General features: G+C 40.0%; 1 protein-coding gene across 2 annotated transcripts in view; it reads left to right on the plus strand.

The window, feature by feature from the left end:
- Positions 1-20643, plus strand: part of LOC145764939 (uncharacterized) — a 33409-nt gene extending 12766 nt beyond the window's left edge. Inside the window, exons 4-25 of one of the 2 annotated variants that reach the window (XM_082576645.1) lie at positions 501-548; positions 1491-1560; positions 3135-3237; positions 3452-3585; positions 3852-3978; positions 7609-7709; positions 8215-8311; positions 8546-8687; positions 9076-9228; positions 10276-10438; positions 11473-11620; positions 12501-12657; positions 13173-13265; positions 13468-13569; positions 13838-14032; positions 15365-15496; positions 16089-16218; positions 16546-16644; positions 17071-17269; positions 17570-17635; positions 18256-18366; positions 18601-20643. In XM_082576645.1, the coding sequence (XP_082432771.1) occupies positions 501-548; positions 1491-1560; positions 3135-3237; positions 3452-3585; positions 3852-3978; positions 7609-7709; positions 8215-8311; positions 8546-8687; positions 9076-9228; positions 10276-10438; positions 11473-11620; positions 12501-12657; positions 13173-13265; positions 13468-13569; positions 13838-14032; positions 15365-15496; positions 16089-16218; positions 16546-16644; positions 17071-17269; positions 17570-17635; positions 18256-18366; positions 18601-18953 (2923 nt within the window). In that variant the 3' untranslated portion in view covers positions 18954-20643. The remainder of the gene's footprint in view (positions 1-500; positions 549-1490; positions 1561-3134; positions 3238-3451; positions 3586-3851; positions 3979-7608; positions 7710-8214; positions 8312-8545; positions 8688-9075; positions 9229-10275; positions 10439-11472; positions 11621-12500; positions 12658-13172; positions 13266-13467; positions 13570-13837; positions 14033-15364; positions 15497-16088; positions 16219-16545; positions 16645-17070; positions 17270-17569; positions 17636-18255; positions 18367-18600) is intronic. The other variant, XM_082576646.1, reaches the window with a different exon arrangement.
- The last annotated feature ends 771 nt before the right edge of the window (positions 20644-21414 follow it).

The following is a 21414-nucleotide window of genomic DNA, read 5'->3' on the forward strand; positions in this document are numbered from 1 at the left end:
CCTCGCAGCAATTGTTTTAATCCCTTTTCTCCTTTTCACTCTGTCCCTTGCATCTTCCTCCTTCAGTCCGACTTTTTTAAATTCATCCTTCACTTGTTGTTTCCACGTTCTTGGACGACCGCGTTTCCTCTTCCCATCCACCTTTAGATCTAGTGCCTTTCTAAGAAAACTTCCTTCCTCCCTCCTTATCACATGTCCATACCATCTTACTCCATTTGCCCTTGCCAATCTAGCATATCCAACATAGCATATCCAACTTGCATCTCTAGCATATCCAACAACTCTTCACTCTTCAGTCCTTTTTTTCCCTTCTCGTTTTCACCCCACACATTGCATTGCTTGTAAATTCCAAAATAAATCACATTTTTTTCTGACTTCAAATAATAAAGTAACCACGGTAGTCGTTCGTATGAAGCAGAAAGTTTGTGGTCAGCCGAATGGAAGGACTTGGAGCCAACTTTAGGTAGTCAAGTCATATGATATTACTGTATGTCTTTCAGAAGTTCATCCAAACACCACAGCAAGAGGAAATCTCACAGGAGATCAAGGTACACAGTTTTATTTTTCACTTGCGATAACACAATAGTCAACTGCCGGTGTAACGGTCCAAGAGTTACTGCGGTCCAAAAGTTACCGTGCAGCGTGGCAGTCTATAAATGACGTCAAATCACAAATGAACAACGCTGCCCGGCGCTTCCGAAAGCAATATGATACAAAACAAAAACTTTACAACTAAGTTTAATTGAGTAGTTGCTCTCAAACTGATGCACATCTTTTCATTTAACTTTTAAGATTAATCAATGCTTAAAATTGTCAATGTAACTTTTTGAGCAGTAAGCATTTCAATAATTTTCATTCAAAAAATAATTAATTATATTTGGCAACCCTGGTAACTCTTGGACTGCGGTCACTCCTGGACCGTTACACCGGTACTGTAGTTTTGAGAGTATGTAGTCTGAACATGTCTTAAGGTTGGCCTGGGCATGTGAAGAAATTTTTTTTACAGGGCAACGATTTGGTGATGATGATAATCTTCTGCAGTGTTACACCGTAATGTGAAGGATGTTATAGCCTTTTCTCTGCTCAAGTGTATACTGTACATGCATTTTACATCAAATATAGTTACTACTCTCTAAAACCTCTACAGCCCGTTTCACCCTAAAAGGGTGGGGGGGGTCATCAGAATTTCCTTATCCTAATAGAAACATGTATATATTTTATATTCTATGCATTTAAACATGTATAGAAACATGTACATGTATTTTATGTTATTTTATTTTTCAACTGCTGTTTAAATTTGCTTCATGACAATACCAAATGGTTGCGTAACATGGGGCAATTACTTTGAATATACTTTTGAAATCAAGTTGTTAATTCCCTTTTACTGATCAAAATGTCTGTTGTTCACTTTTCCTGGAGAGAAAAGTAAATTATGACAATGTCAATACATGCATGCATCAGCGTAAACTTTATAATATTTTCACTTCCAGGTCAGAGACTAGGAGCGACAGTAGCCTGAGTGATGACGACACCTGCTCTCCGGATGAACGACCGCCCAAGGTAAATACTCCGTGATGTTGCATGTGCTGCAACAGCAGGATCGTAGCAGACTACACTAGCAGACTCAGTGCTTTATGTTGGGTGCCTGTGTTTTTTTCTCGTGCGCCATCTCCACTTAGATAGGCGTTAATAGCAGGGCTGGAGAGTCACGGAGCCAAGCGTTTTTAATGGAGCCCGGGGCCTATAAAGTAAATCGGTTTACTTTGGAGCCGGAGCCTTTAAGTCTGCTTGCTGTAGAGCCACAAAAAATGTAACAGCGCAGGCTCCAATTTTGGCTGAGAAACTCTTGAATTGATTTTATTAAATTTATGTGATGAGACGAGAAACTATGAGAGATGATCGGCTATGTCACATTTTGAAGCATTTTTTACTGAGCAAATTGTTTTATCAGAGATCAACTAACAATAACGTACATTCAAATCATGCCGTACATTAAACGTGTATAAACGTTGAATCAATAAAACGTACGGATGAATTTCGCTTGTTGGCAGTGAAATAATGAGCAGCTGGGCATTTCGTGTGGTGAGTGTGAAGTAATGCGCAGTTAGTCACAGGCAAACTTACAGTAGCTACCTGTTAGTAGAGTATGAAACGAAAATTATGAAATCACACAATATCTGAAAAGTTTTTATGTACAGTAGTACGCGCGAGAGACATAGCACATGAAAGCAATTTATTGAAACTATGTAGGTTAGGAAGCTGATTTGCTACTTCCTTTGTTTTAGACGTATCTTATAATTAGAGTTACTACACTGTCCACATTTCTCATATTTGTCAGCTGTGTTTTAAAATACTCCATTGTACTATGTATTTAATTCTAAAACATGTACTTACTTTGGACACGTCTTTATTTTCTCTCTGGAGCCGGAGCTATGTGTGTAAAACCTGACAGCTCCGGAGCCAGACCTTTTTTCTAGCGGCTTAGCAACCCTGCTTGGTAGAGTCACATTTTGGTGGGTTTGAATAAAGGTTGGGTTTTTTGTGAAGAAGAAGCGTTCTTCCCGGCCGTCAGCACAAGGCTGAGCAGTGTGAGCACTCACTAGTACAGCGAGCAGCAGTTGCGTTTCGCTAACCAAATCGGCTGCCCAGAAACTTATCGTTTATTGGAGGTCTGAATGGCTAGCGTGGAAGCTACACGGTTCTGGTTAGCGAAACGCAACTGCTGCTCGCTGTACTAGTGAGTGCTCAGCCTTGTGCTGACGGCCGGGAAGAACGCTTCTTCTTCACATGTCCTACCCCTGGCACCTGCTGGTTTTGTTGGCTCTTTTTCTTTCCACGAAGATAAGAGTTAAACTGACTGGTAAAGGGGCGGTCGATTACCCGAGTGGCAAGAATACGGTGCAATACTGATGAGCCCAGCCTCATGGGCGAAACATGTGTCTATCGCTGTCAATTCTTGCTACAAATCGGCTGCCCAGAAACTTATCGTTGGTTGGGTTTTTATTGGGTACTGGTTGCCCTCAAGTAAATTTTAAAAATTCATTTGGCTCTTTGGACAACTTTAGTTTGAGACCCTTGCCATAGAATCAATGTATCAGTGAGGAGGTATTCTTTAACAAGGCAACAAATTTTAGAAGAAGACACGGATATCACCTCCGAAGATGACTGTGAAAGATTTGGCAGCACGTTTGAGTAAACACCGGAAGCAACTGGCCGCCGAGAAAGCTGAATCTGCTGGTAATGGTTTTATAGTTTTTTTGTTGTTGTAGAATCTTGGATTTCTTGAGATATTTTTCCTTGAGTAATTTTTCACTGACGATATGGCAGCTTCAAGTTTATAGCTTACTAAACTTTAATGTAACTGACACTTTGCAAGGAACGAAAAGTTTAGCTTCTTGTGATCCAATGGAAGACTGTGAGATATTTTTTTGAGCTGAATACTCACATTCAGGGAAAAGTCGCCACAAGGAGGGTCACCGCAAGTCTCGAAAGGGACGCAAAGAGAAGAGGAGTCACAAAAGTCGTAGGAAGAGGAAAAGGAAACACGATAGTGGAAGTGAAAGCGGTGAAGAAACTGGAGAAAAGGTAAATTGAATCTAATTACTGATTGAGAAACATTTGGAAATTTAGCTGACACCAATCAGCATCACAACGTTTAGCAAGATAAAGTTTAAGAACTGGTGAAAATTTGCATGTTTTGATATGGCCAAAAGCTGGGTGCTCTTCACTGTCTTCTTAATGTAGTCTGGGCCATGGGGCAAACATAATGTGAGTAAAATAAGAATTGTAGAGTGAAATAATAAGAAGAGTAATGGTGAGAAGGTAATTACAACAAATTTAACTTCACCCAGGCCCCCGAAGACTCTGTGGATGCAAGTAATATCTCCCTCACCACCAGTGTTCCTCCACGGGAGGCCAGGCATGCGATCAACACAAGTGTTCTTGTTCCTCTTGGTCCTCTCCCCCAACCCACCTCTGGTATGTCCTTGAAAAAAAATTGTCAATATTTCATTAAGATGCATGTGAAAGTAAACTTTACATCAAATATAGATACCACTTTCTAAAACCTCTACAGCCTGTTCCACCCTAAAAGGAAGGTCCTTATTCGAATAGAATTAAAGAATGTAAACTTTGATGTCTTTTAACCTTTGTTCGGTTTCTCTTTGACGAAAAATTATAAGTAGGGCCATTTAAAGTCATTAAAGTCATATTTTTTTCTATGCATCAGTAAGTCGTGAAATCAATTTTAACGCAAAAACCGCATCCCTATGAGGTATATTAAGAAAGTTATGAAGTCATATAAAGTCATATTTTCCTGGTTAGGTCATAAATCAGCTTTTTAAGTTATATAGTCATATTTTTGAGTTATAAAGTCATATCGCTGTATACTTTAAATAAAAAGTACCAATTTAAGCGGTGAAGCAATTAAGCCAAGAACAGAAGCAGAGCTGCCGATTTCGAGTCATGTGGCATACCACCACACCACAGCCCATAGTTACTCGTTGGGGTAGCTGGTTGAATACTGCTCAATATTATGCCGAGAGACTTCCACAAGTGAAAGAAATAGTCAATGCATGGGAAGGTGAAGGAGTTATTGTAAAGAGCGTCAAAAAGTCAGTCAACGATCCAAAGTTGACTAGTCAGTTAGCAAAAATATGCTTCCACTACAACAATATTTCAAACTTAATACTCAAAATGGAAAGTTGTACGTACAGCATCAAAGAGGCCCATGCTGATCTAAATGCCCTTGATTTCGGAAAAGATCCGCTTGAGCTCAAAAATTACATTAAGAAGCGATTCGACAAAAACGATGTGAAACAAATTATGGAGCTACAAAGACAAGACATTTCACCAGCGCTTTATGCAAAACTGCAGAAGTGTCAACCCACATCAGCGTCTGTGGAGCGCTCATTTTCCTTACTAAAGTCATTTTTACGTCCAAATCGTAACTTCAAAGACTCTAACATTCCACACTACATAAAACTGTACTACAACAGTGGTTTAAAATAAAAATGGATGCGTATTACTGTTATGTTGCGTATGTTTTACTCTTTAGTTCCGTGAGTGACGTTGTTCGCATGTAAAAATAAACGATTTTCACATAAAGTCATATAAAGTCATATTTTCCAAAAAATAAAGTCATATTATTGATTTTTTAAGGTCATATAAAAATGGCCCTAATTATAAGTACCAGTAACTTGAGTATTTACTGTTATTAGAATGGACAAGTTCTATAAACCTTCCGATGTTGAAATGCTTTCAACTCTATTGACATGATTTTGTTTTACATTGTTGCACCACGTCTGGTCACGGTACACGACATCAGGGCGACGACTAAAGTGGGCGACGGTAGCGAAAGTTTAGCTGTTCAGAACGGTGTTGACCTATATAATTTATCTAGTTGCTTTGCGGCGTCACGGTATATCGTGAAGCTTAAAAGAAACCCCTCAGAAAAGAGCCAAACGAAGACCTCCCAAGAGAAATGGGAGCAAGTCTTTTAGGCGCTGACAGTTAGGCGCTGGTCTAATAGGCGCGCACACTGTGGCGTCTGGATATTTAGGTGCGGAGCACTGTGGCGCCCGGTCATTTAGGTGCTATTCCTAGTAAAGTCTGTAGATTGTATCAGCTTGGCAGCTTGCCAGAAAATTATATCATGGCTTCAGTGAGTGAAGCTGCTAAAACCGGCAATGCTTTTCACACAAAATGTTACATTGAACAGAAAAATATATTGTTGTTTTATTGATTTATTATTGTTTTATTTGTTGTTAGTCCAGGTTTGCGTTGGTGAAAGCTTTATCAATAAATTATTGAAGCTTCCGAACATTATTGAGTTCATTTTTAGTTAACTCTTTTGCGACCACGGACGTATACACACGTCTTGGGATTTTTGCCATGATGACCAAGGAAGTATCCCTACGTCCAAGGTTAAAAGGTAGCCTATTTCAAGCAAAAAAATAATGTAAATGATGGCAGATCCATAGTCTTTGCCTGTCCTTTTTTGGCTAATTAAAAAAAAAATATTTTGGCGGTGCAGTTATCAGATGAGGACTTCTTAAAGATGGGGACACAGTGGATTTTTTTTCTTTCACTTATTGGAATTGGCAGTCAAAACTGGCTAGGCAACCCCTTACTTTGGAATTTCTCGATCAAAAAGACTGTAGGCTAAATTACGTAAACTTTTTGCGTAAAATTTTCCAAATTTCTCCATAACCATTCTGCTGTACCTCCTAAAGCATTGCGCGCAGAAACGAAGTAAATTTTTTCTCATGTGCAGAATTGTTTTGGCATTCGATTAAACTACATACGTTTTCATATTATTGTATCATGCTTGGGTAGTAAAAATTATAATGAAGTACACTTTTCTGCCAATTTTTAATTTTTTTAGAAATTAGAAAAAATACCGTTTGGAGTTGCTAGTTGTACATAGAATGTTTTAAATTTTATTGCAAAGCTTTGCATCTTCGGATAGCTGAAGATGTATGCTTTCATTTGATGTCAAGATTGTGCGTCTACGTCGATCACATGACATGTTTTTACCGCGTAAATACAACAGTTTTGTGTGAAAAATGTCTGGTAATTTAAATTAAATATAAATTACTTCTGTTCGGGATGGATTGGCCATGTGACGAGAACGCGTAAGACGCTCTACTACTGTTCACATGAATACATTTCTACAGGGCATATAGGCTACACATTGGCTACAAGTTGCAAGCATAATGGTGAGACTTTGCTCGTTATTAAACCTAGTCCGGGTTTTGACGGAAAACTAAGTTACTCTTCACTCAAGCCTACCGCCCGCTTGAGTACAGCCTACGGTACATTTTTTACTGATGTTTAGTTATTATTTGACCTAACTAAAAGTGAACTCATACATGTTCGGAAACTTGAATAATTTATTGATAAAGCTTTCGCCGGCGCAAACCTGGACTAACAACAAATAAATGCTGAACACGCGCATTAAAAAAACAACATATTTTTTTGTTCAATATAACATTTTATGTGAAAATCATTGCCGGTTTAAGCAGCTTCACTCACGGAAGCCATAACATATTTTTCTGTTCAATATAACATTTTGTGTGAAAAGCATTTCCGGTTTAAGCAGCTTCACCCATATATTTTTCTGTGTAATATAACATTTTGTGTGAAAAAGCGTTGCCAGTTTAAGCAACTTCACTCACTGAAGCCATGACCAACAACGCACACGCATTAACAAAACAATATATTTTCCTGTTCAATATAATATTTTGTGTGAAAAGCATTGCCCTACGCCTCTACCTGCCAAGCTGATACAATCTACAGACTTTACTAGGAATAGCACCTAAATGAACGGGCGCCACAGTGCTCCACACCTAAATATCCAGACGCCACAGTGTGCGCGCCTATTAGACCAGCGCCTAACTGTCAGCGCCTAAAAGACGTGGACCCAGAGAAATGGCCAAAAAGTGGTTGACGTCAGTTATGAACGCTCTCTAACCGTTATGTTACTTACATGATCCGTCTCCCACTTGGGTCGTCGCCCACATGGTCCCGCCCAAGAAGGTTTCGCCCAGATGTCGTGTACTGGTCTAGTCATTGCGATTCTTATAGCAAAGTGACTCGCCATTTCAGAAACTGTGCCATTAGATCTTCCACAAGAGAGCGCTGTTCGTAGCAATAACATTTCCATTCCCTTGTCAGACAACCAACCCCTGTCCGGGGAACCACCACCGGTAAGTAGTAAAACATTGAAGTGTTAGCAATGTTAAAAAATATCTGATTAACGTGTTGGTTGCTGCATTGTGGGAGCCATACAAACAATATGAATGTTTTCATCCAATTTTTAAATATTTCATCAAACATTAACTTTTGTTATTTTGTTACTGTCTGGTTCTGACATGAAAAGCAACTGCAAATGTAGTACTATAATAATAATAATAGTAATATGTGTTTTCTTTATGTTGTATGCGTTGCTCGGCTCTTTGCAAAGCAGTCATTGTCGGTGCTGCCGTATAGAAACGCAGCCGAGTACATTAGTATCCTGAATCTATTTCTTTTCTGAGTGTCAAGCAGAAACAAGATTTAAAAAAGTATTTGATATGATCCGACAGGGTATTGAACCCATGCCTGTTGCCTACCGATTCAGAGGCAGACACACTATCCACTAAGCTTTCGTATGCATGCAAGCTTCCCAAGTGCTGCTACCACGCAGTTCTTCAATATATTTGCTTTTTTTAGCTACCTCATCTTAAGGACGTTGATTATCGCATCGATCAGATCATTGCCAGGCAACAAGCTGAGTCCAATAAAATCCCTACAAGCCCGCCCTCCAGTGGTACGTATTATGTCTGAGTTTGTACATTTATTCTGTTTCAACGTTTGCATTTGTTGAGTGTTCGGTATTTGATAGAAAGTATTTGAAGAGTTCTAGATTGGGTTGACTAACTTAACCTGGTAGACGGTAGTACATTTAAAACGTCAGCAGTGGAACCACGTTTGCAGTCCTTTGATAACTTTGCACATTGGAGAAAAGTAAAGAACATTTTTTAAATTTCTTTGTCGTTTCCAGTAAACACACAACACGAGGAGCCTAACATCACGAAGAAAGAACCCAGCAGTGAAGATATCACGAAGAAAGAACCCAGCAGTGAAGATGCTGTGTGTAAGATTGGCGTTCTTGAAAGCCTCAAGTCACATCTAACTTCAACTCGGTAAGAAATTTTTTTGATTTAGCGATAAAGTAACCAGTTATAAAAATAAGTTAAAGCTACCAGCAACTGTTAGAACTCATTTTTTCTTCGGATTTATTTAGTGATAAAGTTACCATGGTAGCTTACAAGGTAGCAAGATAGTACGAATACTGGTATATTTGAATTTGTTACTATCCTGTTGCGGTCGTGCTAAATTTTAAACAGATTATCCTGTTTTGATCTCACGCACGCCATAACGTTCGTGTTATTGTCGCTTCTACCTTTTTCTGGACGTCTGCTATGTTTGACATATTGTTTTTTTGTGATGGTCAGAAACAACCGAACAGAAGGACCTAGGGTTTTGTATTCTTATTGCTTTGTCACTTAACTGGTCGACCAATCTATCCAGAGTTAAAGAAGAACCATCTGGTAAAACAAAGCGAGGACTCCATGATCTCCCGCTTCCTCCTGAACTCCCTGTAGCATCCGCTGTTGATGAGGAGCCAGTCAAGACTCCTCCAGCAACTGCGGAGAAAGAACAGCCAAGAAAGAAGAGACCGAAGTAAGTTGAACCACAGGCGAGGATGTTGTAAATTTATTCGTTGGCTGTTTGACGTCTGATTGACCCAATACTTAATACGACATACGATCCACTTTTTGCGTTACTTTGTCTAACCTTTGGTATGTGGCTCAAGTGCAGATTTTCTGTGGCCCAATTTCATACCAGAAAATCACATAACTTCTTTCCGAAAAACTGACGTACCGGTACCTTGCTTTGACGAGATGGTGATACTGTCCAAGCCGTAAATTGGTACAGAAGTAAAATGTGGTCAATTAAGGTAGCGTTACATCGATCTAAGATTCTGAGAAAATTATAAACTATGATTTTGTTTTAACAAAAGTTTGTTTTGATTTTGAATTAACAGAAGTTGTGTAATTTTGTTTCATTGTTTAGTCATCTGGGGTGTAGGTCGCATCAAACACAAGATATGTTTTCATGGGGTTTGTGTCACTCATCAGCCCTCTGCGGCGAACCTCAAACAGCACAGCACATCGTAAATCATTGTCCAGTGTTTCGACCTGCAGGCCATGTCATGTCAGACCATATCAGGATCTCATAGACCTTGATTTGAAGTTGCAATTGGAAGATGCTGCCTGAATTGCTGCCTCATTAGCAAGAACATTCTACAAACAATTAAGTCAAGAAAATTGAAATATTTTGGCCATATGATTCGTAATAATTCTGTTCAAAGACGACTACTAGAAGGAAAAATAAACGACAAACGAAATAGGGGCAGATCACCAAGAATTTGGACTTTAATGATATTGAAGACTGGTCAGGACTTAATTACAAAACTGCAGTAGAAAAATCTCACAACAGAGAAACTTGGCGCCTCATTGCCTCCAACCCTCGACGAGAGGAAGGAACTTAATGATGATGAAGCAAGAAGAAAATCATCTGGGTGTGGCGCTCAAACAAATGGCGAAATTATGTTACGTTCTCAACGATTTCCGTTGGACAGATTTGATACAACAGCCGTTGAACTTTATTCACTTTTGTGTACATTTGTGTTAAAAACGGTAACTTATAGCGTGCTGTGCGTTGCAGAATGTGTGGCCCCCGCACTCGCGAAGTTACCCAGCGTGTGAACGACTGGGGTTCTATGTGCGTGGATGAATATGAGGTTATATCTATCACTGGGGAAGGAACATTCGGTCAAGTCTACAAGGCCAAAGAGAAGCGCACTGGTGCAATATGTGCCCTTAAGAAAGTGAGCGATGTTTTACTATTCTGATATCTAGTTGTTTGTTTTTGGAGCAAAGCAGTGCAGCTCTTACCTAGATGCAAATTGTGAGTAAAGTTGGTGATGACATTTCCACAGATTTCTTTCGGTTTTCCTTTATTTCAGTGACTTGTTCACACAAAGCAGTTGTGTTAAGTTGTGTTGCAGTTTATCTCGTACTGCCGCACTGCTCTACATGACATGTGTCAGAGGTGGCCTAGATTTGTATTGAACGAACTGATAGAGTAACAGGAATGAGCTTTTCCAGTCACGTGGTTGGACGTGTATCACCATTAGAAGTGCTCACTATTGTTGTAGTTTTATTTTTTATTTTTATGAGGGACTGAGGGTGGAAGCTGACTTGGTTGACCCTGTGGTCTTTCGCTGTCATCTCAGTACCGGCACCACATTAGTAGTAGTAGTCCAGTTTTAATCTGATGATGTCCCCGTTACCGAGGGTGGCCGGATTCACCTCCAAGTGCCGCAATCGCCTTTACACCCTGCCTCCACATCGATCTGTCTAATGCGTCCTTTTTTGTCAAGTCCTTGCTACTTTCCTTTTCAAGTTGCCTTCTCCGTGTTTTCTTGGGTCTTGTTTCCTACGACCCTCCACTCGCAACTCCAGCGCTCTTCTCATAACACCATCTTCATCCCTTCTCAAAACACGTCCATACCACCTCACTCCATTCGCCTTCACTAACTTATCAACATTCTCATTCAATCCAAGCAAGTTCATAAGTTCCTCGGTATTCCTTTTGTCCATCAGCTTCACACCACACATTGCCCTCACAATCTATTTAATATTAATTGATGTATACGTGCTGTAGTGCTAAACCAAATAAAAAGAATCTGAATCACTAAGCACGGCCCAGACTACAAAATCTCTCATTTTTACATTGATTCAACGTCTGCAAACATTGAATCAATGTAAAAATGATGGAGTTTGCTGTCTGGCGACGTTTCCCCACCGAAAGTTTTCAACACAGCAATCAGTGTTTCATTTACTTTTTTGAACTTATCAGGTTCGGCTCGACAACGAAAGGGAAGGTTTTCCCATCACTGCTGTGCGAGAAATAAAGATATTGCGTCAGCTGCAGCATCCAAACATAGTTTGCTTGAAGGATGTCCTTACTGACAAGCCAAATGCCACGGACTTCAGAAAAGAAAAAGGTGACTTCTACTTCTGCAAAAACATTTTTAAAGAGAGAATGTTTTTGCCTTGTTCAATCATATTGCTGTACTGCTTGCATAGAAACTTGTTAACTGCATTTTTGTATTTTTTAATTTCATCAAAACGCTCCCATCTTGATTGCATTCTTCTGTCCAGCAACCTACAGCCATTACATTGATTAATATCTAATCGCTGATTATGTCAATTGACAAGATATAGAAAAATGAACATGAATTAGTTTCGAGATTGATGTTCTTCTTCAATTGCCTTTCCTGAACCAGGAATCGACGGCCTCGTATTTGATTTAAACGCAGTTGGAAGAGCAGACAAGCGGATTTTCCCTTTTTGGAATAGTCTGATTTTTAACGTTTGTTTTTTCTTCGCTAATTTTATACGATGGAAGTTAGTGTATGGTGATTCTTTTTGAAGGGTCCCGATAACTTACATATTAAGACCTCATGCATGCGCTGGACTAGCCTATATAGGATACCAGGAGAATCTGTGTTCAACCTAACCTACGTTTTAGTAAGTTCAGCTTCTGATGTGATACTTGTGATTTGAACTGGGACTATTGGATAGCGTTGTTTTCCATATCAAGGATACATTTGATAAATGCAGCCAACTGTGACCACATCGGCTGCATAGCCGAGTGGTGAGAGCTATGGTATGGCACTCGAAAGGGCGCCAGTTCGACACCGCTCAAGAGCAAGTGGCTATGTCAAAGACATGCCTAAAGGTGGACTCGAAGATTGGCTTCCTTGCCTTCCCGTCTACTTAATCTAAATCTTCAACTACTGGGCGTAAGCGTAGATACGACAAAAAATAGATGTATAAAAAAGCTAGGTTTTGTTTTTATTAATGAATCATTTTCTCTGTCAGGTTGTGCCTTTTACCTGGTGTTCGAGTACATGGACCACGACCTGATGGGCCTGCTGGAATCTGGCATGGTTCACTTCAACGAGGGCCACGTCAAGTCGTTTATAAAGCAACTTCTGGACGGGCTTAATCACTGCCATATGAAGGGATTTTTGCACAGGTTGGGACAGGCATTGTTTGTGGTCGTTTGGGAAATTTTGTCTACGATAATCTTCTTTCAAACAAAAATGGTTTGTTCTAAACGTGTCGACAGTGCAAAGTGCAAGTAAGAAGTGCGGAGTGCAACACAAACAGAAAACACGGCGCTCACCAATTATGACGCCATCATAGCTCTCGTCTGATGCTCTCGGTTCAACGGTCAACTATGTCATTTCAAAAATTAAAAGCTCCTTAAGCTAAGCAATTTATTGCAAATCATCTGCCACCGCCTTGTATGTTGGTCCAATTGCTTTTCTATGTAGCTTGATGTTGCCATGGAAGCAATTGCCTACTTGTGACGTTTTCCCCTGTTTGCTTGAAGTCACGGATTTACACCAACCAGGGTAGATTTACGTTTCATAGTGAATATCCTCCTTATTATCTTTGTGTGATGTGAAAGCAGTATCCCTTTTGGGATTTAAACTGTGTCTGTCTTTTAAATTTATCCACATCATTAATCCATCCGACTCTCCTCAGGGACATCAAATGCTCCAACATCCTCCTCAACAACAGAGGAGAGATAAAGCTGGCAGACTTCGGACTTGCACGCTTCTACAACCAAGATGAACCGTGAGTTTGTTTCCAGTTGAAGATGTGAACTGGTCTGCTTTTGGGATCATCTGTGTATCGTGTATTTCCATGATGCGAAAGCCATAACCACCTACAATCACTATCACCTTGCATTGATGCATTGTAACTTCAGTACGGTAGTTGCTCTGTTTTAGTAATCTCAGCGTGTAAATGTCCTAACTCTTCTTTTTCTATCATCTAGACGTCCGTACACCAACCGAGTTATCACTTTGTGGTACCGGCCCCCTGAGCTTCTACTGGGTGAGGAGACCTATACCCCGGCCATCGATATATGGAGCTGTGGGTGAGTAGTGGTGATGAGGCACCCTTTTCTTTGCAATGTATCACGACATTTTTGGTAGCTTGTGTATGGTCACATGCTCTGGATAGCCTAAGGTTGGGTTGGATTTGTTTCTTTAGTAAACTATGCAGTTACAAGAACTGCCCCATCGCTTACAGCTTTGTTTTGATTGGAATGATGATTGTGCAAAGGTGATTCTTTTGATTTAAAAGGTGCCCAAAGATAATAAACTGACGATGAACATGCATTACAATGATGAGCTTCATTCCAGGTGTATTCTAGCGGAACTTTTCACCAAGAAGCCGCTTTTCCAAGCGGACAGGGAGCTGGCCCAGTTGGAATCCATCAGCAGAGTGTGTGGTTCCCCATGTCCCGCAGTTTGGCCGGATGTTATAAGACTTCCGCACTTCCACACCATGAAGCCGAAGCGTCAGTACAGGAGGCGCCTGCGTGAAGAGTTTTCATTGTGAGCTGCTTTGTTATTGACCTATCTGTTTATACTTTATGTTATAGGATAGGTTAAAATACAATTTTGGTAAAGAGGTCACTTTCTTCAACCACAGACATATACAACCAAGCAACCACACGGCATTTAACATAATCGATTAAAAATTGAACAAACTATAAGCTACAAACGTTTTCGGCCATACACACGTTAGCCCTTATCAAGTAACAAAAAACACCTACTTATCATATCTACAATGAAAATGAATAACTGATCTAAACACTGAATTGAAAAACGAAATGCAAAATGAAACGGCAGAACAAAGGAGAAAGGCACATCACATGGCGTTTAAATTACACCAGGCAAAGACGCATCATATGACGTATCAAGAAAAGACGTTGAGTAAATAAGAAGCACCTGAGGCAAACAACTGTGTATTGAGGCGAGGATTGTATGATTTTATTAGCAAAGCCTCGTGGATTTTAGTGTCGAATTCGGTGAAACATTTACGCATAATTCTGTTATTGTCGGGCATTTTAGAATTATGCGTAAATGTTTCACCGAATTCGACACTAAAATCCACGAGGCTTTGCTAATAAAATCATACAATCCTCGCCTCAATACACAGTTGTTTGCCTCAGGTGCTTCTTATTTACTCAACGTCTTTTCTTGATACGTCATATGATGCGTCTTTGCCTGGTGTAATTTAAACGCCATGTGATGTGCCTTTCTCCTTTGTTCTGCCGTTTCATTTTGCATTTCGTTTTTCAATTCAGTGTTTAGATCAGTTATTCACTTTCATTGTAGATATGATAAGTAGGTGTTTTTTGTTACTTGATAAGGGCTAACGTGTGTATGGCCGAAAACGTTTGTAGCTTATAGTTTGTTCAATTTTTAATCGATTATGTTAAATGCCGTGTGGTTGCTTGGTTGTATATGTCGATAGGTTAAAAATCCAATGTTTTCCCAATGTCTTTAGTCGTTTAAAAAATGTTCTTTCTATTTGTTAAAGCTTTCTGCCATCAAACACTATATTTTGCCCGTGAAGTTACAGGATTTTAAAAATAATAGAATTGCCTGAAACTTATGTATGACTCAAAGCACTTTAGTTTTTTAATCGACTGCCGAAAAACAAATATCGTATTGTTTAGAAGTCAGATATTTAACCCTAGATTGTCTTACGCTGCTTTATGATATTGATGAAGTATTCTCGTTTTTTTCAAGAGAAGTTTTAGAGATGTTTGCTAACTACCTTTGAAAAAGTCTTCTCTACTTTTTCCTAAGCCCACTTTGTTTTGCGCCCTGTCTCCCCGTGTTTTGAAATTGAATTTGTCACTTGCCAATTTGTCACAGCCTCCCCACCCTTGCTATCGACCTGCTCGACCAAATGTTGACCCTTGACCCCACGAAGCGGTTCACTGCAGAGGAGGCCCTCAACTGTCCCTGGTTGAAGCACGTGGACACGGGCAACATGTCGATGCCAGAGTAAGTGCAAGTTGAATGTTTGCTTGGTTATTGTCGGGCATGATATGAAGACCCCAGAACCTCTTCAACAGCTTGTGTTTGATGTTTGCTTAAGAGAGATTGTTTGTTGTGATTGCTTGTCTCCAATTGCACCCATTTTATGTGACTATCTTTTCCACAAGATGGATTGCTATCCGATGGTTTGTTGCATCTTTTTATAGACAGATAAAACCAAGCAATCACACAGCATTTAACATCATATAATTAGAGTGAACATAAAACTATAAACTACGAACGTTTTCGGCCATACTCAAGTTAGCCCTTCTCAAGTAACGAAAATAACTGATTTTACAATAACACTTTTCTATCACGCATCGATGATTTCGATATGCCGTATTAGTTTGTGTCTTTAGACTTCCAACTGATAAGATCAAGCTTTTATGATTCTGACGTTAACCTACGCATGACCTACGGAATTCTACGTTGTTCTATTGTGGATGTTGTTTGTCGGCGTTGTCGCTCATCAATCGTCTTATGTCGGCACAAGCGACATTATAGTTAATAAAAAGCGAATTAACAAGAAAATAACAATCATTTTTTAACCACCACACAGGTTCCCGCACTGGCAAGATTGCCATGAGATGTGGAGCAAAAAGAGGAGGAAAGAACAACGAGAGAATGCCCGTCTCGCTACCGAGAAGAAGCCTCCTCAAGAAGCCAATAACGTCGTTACCAAACCAACGGTGAGACAGCCACTCGTCAGTCATTGCGTGTCGAGTTTAAGCTCGTCGAAGCAGCTCAGAGAGGGTATCACCTGATCTCAGAGATTCAGACCACGCGTCTAAGTTAAATTGCTTTCTCAAGCGTTTAATTCTCTCACCACTAAGCACCACCACTTTTGATGGAAAGAAGTTGGTTTCTAGCAATTCCCAGCATTTTAATTTGCTAAGGGAGGACAACAGTTGAAATGGGAAAGTGCTCCTAATGTTCGCCATTTGCAATGTGGACAAGACCATCCCACGCTAATTCGCTTTCTCATACAATAATTTTGCATTCATGTCACGTTGCAGACATCTACCTCTACTACAAGCTCCTCCCACTCCAAAGACATAGACCTCAGGAAACAAGCTCCTTCCAGCAGTTCCCTGAAGCCAACAAAGCCGAAAGAGGTCAGCAATGTCAATTGGTTCTCAAAGAAATCACTTCTTTAAATTTAATGCCACTACTGATCAGGATTCTTTCTTTCCATAAGACTCCCATTCTAATCATACAAAACAACACATAGCACATGACTAGGGAATTGTGTTCCGAAAGCTAGTGCGAACCGCTACTACAACAGCGAACCCGCAGCATCAGGCTAAAACAGGTCGTTAGTATCTACTGTAAAGTTACAAAATATGGGTGGACATTCCAATTTCGTATGTCGAAAAGGATAAGTTTTAAAGCATGAGGAAATTCCACCTATTTAACAAAATCAACTATTAAACGCCAAATTAAAGTCAATAGAAGACCGACTGATTTTATTTGCTGGGGAATGATCGAGGGTAATTTTTTTCAATAATCATATTCTCACTGTCACGTCACATTGTGTTTAGCCAAGCGCAGTGAAAGGCAATGAGCATGACGCGTTGCTTCGTTTGATCCAAGAGAACCCGGATATGAACCTGGCTCAGCTAGCTAAGGCCTGGAAGGTTCCCATAGACGGAGACAGCGTCAAGTTCATGTCATCCGTCAACATCAAAGTTCTCATTTCGGCTTTGAGTCAAAAGTCCAAAAGTGATGCATCCTCTGCAGGTGACCAACATGCTAGGAGTGTTACCAAACAATCACGTTTGTTTTGACATAAAGCCTCATTTGTTTTGATGTCATATCCGATTTAACGTCGCACTGAAGAATTGCTTCCAACAACATTTGTTGTTTCACGAAACATTTCGAATACTCCACTGATTACAGACATCTACTGTGGCCAAATTGCTTTCTCGAGTTTCTTTCGTTAAGCAAGGAAATTAAATGGAACTTTGCAAATGTTAAGTGAAGTTTTTTTGAAGCATCTCTTCGCATCTAACGTTTTCATTTCCTAATCCTTTTGTCCAGGACTCGCGACTTTGATAGAACAGCTGCAGAAGACCATGACGAGGTCAAGTAATCCTTCCTCTTTAGGTTAGTAGCTCCAACCCAGACTGCAAAATTTGTCATTTTTACAATGATTTAACGTCTGCAAGCGTTGAAACAATGTAAAAATGACGGATTTTACTGTTCGGGGAATACTACCACTTTGTTGACTTCGATAATATTTCTTTGTATGTGGATGCTACTTGACCTTTCTACGTATACTCTCGCGGAAGACTATCTACGCTGGTTCTCGTAATACCCATCAGATGTCATAATTGGGTCAGAGTATGTTTTATTTGTTCACATGTGACATTCGCCGTTGTCATGTCTTGCAATGTACTTGTCTTGAAACAAAGGTTCTCTACTTTTCAGTGCCTTGACGATGCACTGCTCAAATAATTTAGAAATTTGAAATAAACTGTATCGCATGCAAGAAAAATATGTGGCTTGTGATACTGAGGGAAAGCTATTTTACGTCTCGTTAAAATATCCTTCTCTGAAGCTTGGTAAGAATATCTGATTGTTGAATTGAACAACTGAACGTTTATTCCAGCTAAATACTTGCGGCCGGGAAACAAATTATAATTAATCCCATTTTTATTTGCGATTTTTAAATACGGTTCTGTCCACCAAGATTGTCGATTTTAAGATTTTATCTTGCAACACAGCAGAGCCGGCCGCAGAAAAAGGCCCGAAAGTCAGTGTTGCGCCCATTCCATCTCGACCAGGCCTGAAAGGTCCCAGTGCGCCACGGTTACACACGAAGACAGAAGTCGCAGGTATGGTCCTTCACTTAATTCCTGGTACTTACACTTGTAAGATCCAACATACTAAGTTTCGTGCAGATAGGCCTAAAAATGAATATTTCAATAATATTTGTGCAACACAATTCATGCATTGTTGCTTAGGTGTATGCATTGTATTAGGGCAGAAGCACAACAAAATAAACTCTCTGCCAAAGCGTTATACGTTTCGTCCAACCTATGAATGTGCTTAAGCTTCTGTTTCCCCAGAGGTTCATCACGTGACAAAGCCACAAGGATCCAACCGGAGTAGAGCGCCATCTACCGAACAGAATTTTGAAGAAATTAGCAAGGAGGAAAATCTTCGACACAAAAATCAACGGAAGAGTCTTCCTGCGTTTCACAGATCATCGAAGAGCGACCGAGATGTCCCGCGGACGAAAAACGACGAAATGAAGAAGAATCTTGCCAAGCTGATATCGCGTCAGCTGGTCAACAAGCAAGTGACGTCACAATTGACCGCTCTCCCTGGCGCGTCAACCACTGTGACGTCATCGCATGACGTCCACCACCGGAGGGGGCCCATGAACACCGATCGTCGAAACGGAAGAGAAAATCGATAGTTAGAAACAAGAAGCTGTCATATGGTGCGTCTGTTGGTTTTGGTCAAGAGGAGCTCAAATAATCTCTCGTCGTGATTTGGAAAGTTTACATTTGACCATCCAGGTCTCATTTTGGTGGAAACTGTTGTTGTGAATGTCGAAGGAAAACAGTCGCTTTGAGTGCCAAAAATTATCAAATTTGTTAAAAATTTCTACAACCAAGCAGTAACATCCTATTGACCCCGGGGATACTTTTGGACTCGAGCCCAGGATAATTTTAGGTGCACGTGACCTTTCCAGAGAACATGAACTTGAAACATCACCGCGTAGATAAAGTGCGTTTTCCTTATAAGAGTCTTGATATGAGACCCGAGGTACCGGGCCCACTTCTAAACGGCCCTGCCTCCAAGAGAAGTTATTGCAGATGTGTCTATGCATATGGCTTCTAAGAAGCTGGCCAACGCTGTAGTCCGTTCAGCAGCGGAGGAGAGTGCAGTTTGCGCTGACTGTCAACCAACCAAAGCTTTGACCTTACCCAATTATCTCGAAGGACTCTGTTAGTTTTGTGACAATCAAAGTCAGTGCATCACATCGTTGAAACCAATACCATATTGTTAAACTTTGTCATTGTGATGGCATAGTGGTAGTCTGAGACAAAACCACGAGGGAAATTTATGTGCTAAGTTATTGCGTAATCTAAAAACAAAAAAAATTCAACACTATGGTGTAACTGCTCTTACTTTGGAGTTGAAAAATGCTGCATTTTTCAATATGATTTATGACTTCGCCTTTGTTGCATTCTGCATTGCTGCTGTTCTGACTCCTTTTAAGTTTGTCGTTTTTTGTATTTTTGCAATTGTTTGACTGAATGCAATGGAATCGATACCGAACAAGAAGTGATGGACTTTTCAGAGCCTCCACAATATGCTCCCAAACACAAATGCTATTTGCTATTTCTGTTTTAGCATCATCATGTTTTTGGGAAGGCTATCATTTCTTAGCCAAGAGTAATATTCTGGCCTGTTCAACTAAGATGCCACTTGGATATGACGATATATGAGCCAGTCATGCACGACAGAGCGGCCTAAGTTTTTTTTTTTTTTTTTTTAGTAGAATACTGTTGTAAAGATGATCAATAAATCTGGAACTTCACTGCAACGAAATATATTTTCACTGTGCCTCAGTTTGAAGACTCCCTTGAAATTACTTTCACTAAGTTTGTTGAGATAGCTCTGAGTGAACGATCAATTTTTTTCGGGTATCCGTTTGGTGAAATATTTGCCTGAGCTTAACTTTGTTGGAAGTAGGGTGATTTGTAAAGTGATGCAGTTCAAGATTGTGTACCAAGCCTAATTACCAAATGAACCAACTGCCTCGATGGTGCTGGAATGTGTGATTTTTGGCGACTATTATTTTGAGTGTGAAAAAGCGTCTAATCTCATTACACTTATAAGCTCAGTGCATGGCGTCGTAATATGTTTTCTCTCGTTGCAGCTCAGCATAACGCCTCTACTGGGCGTTAGAATAGTTATGTTAAACAATACGATTACCGTAGTAATTAACTGGTGCATTATCTCTCTGCCATGCTTTTTGAAGCGAAATCGAGGCTGCAATTAACTATTACTAACTTATGTTTAAACTGTGTATCATTTAGCTGCACACTTACAAATGTTTCACGGAGTTAGGTAGTCATCAAATTAAGTTATTTAGTCACGAGAATAAAAAGTCAAAGAAGTAAACTGCTTAACAAAGAAGTTCTTTGCGATCTTTAAAAAGCACAGCTGATGAGCATTTCTCGGCCTTGATGGGTAAAATGGTTACTTTTGCATAGCCTACTTGTTGAGGCTTTTGACGCAGGGCCGGTTACCGTGATTAGCAGAGTGAATTTTTCCGATTGTTGAAGTGTTGTTTTCGAGGAATTATTCCATTCACTAGATGCCGCTGAATAGAGAACAGTCCTGAAATGCGTTGCTCAAGCGCACACCTCAAGAGTCGAACCAGCGCCGCTTGATGTTGTGCCGGGCGCGTAACCACTGAGCTATCCGGGCGGCGAAAAAATTTTTCCCACAAACTTTCTGTCTGATTTGCATATTTCTGTAAGCGTAGCCATTACCGGTAATTTCCAACTAACTGTTTTTACCGATTTTCGCCCTCCAAGCAGGTCCAAATGTAAACATTGAACTTGAAAAAATACGTAGCATGGAGATACACCTAGTCTAGTCAAGTTTAAAAAAGTTGAGAAAAGAAATTGATTCTGGTCACTAGTCTAAAAGTAAGATTTTCCTCATTGATTAAGAATTAGCCTAACCCTAACCCATTAGCTCTAACCTTAGTTTTTTTAAAAAGCTTTTTGTGCACCGCAAAAATTAATGTAGGCCTAAAGAAAAAAAAAAAATTGACCGCGATGAGCGTCGAACCGATGTCCTCACGATTATAAGGCAAATGATGAAACCACTGAACCAAACGCGCCAACGAAAAATGT

The sequence above is a fragment of the Aplidium turbinatum genome, chromosome 2 (assembly GCF_918807975.1).
Source record: "Aplidium turbinatum chromosome 2, kaAplTurb1.1, whole genome shotgun sequence".
Lineage (NCBI taxonomy): Eukaryota > Metazoa > Chordata > Ascidiacea > Aplousobranchia > Polyclinidae > Aplidium > Aplidium turbinatum.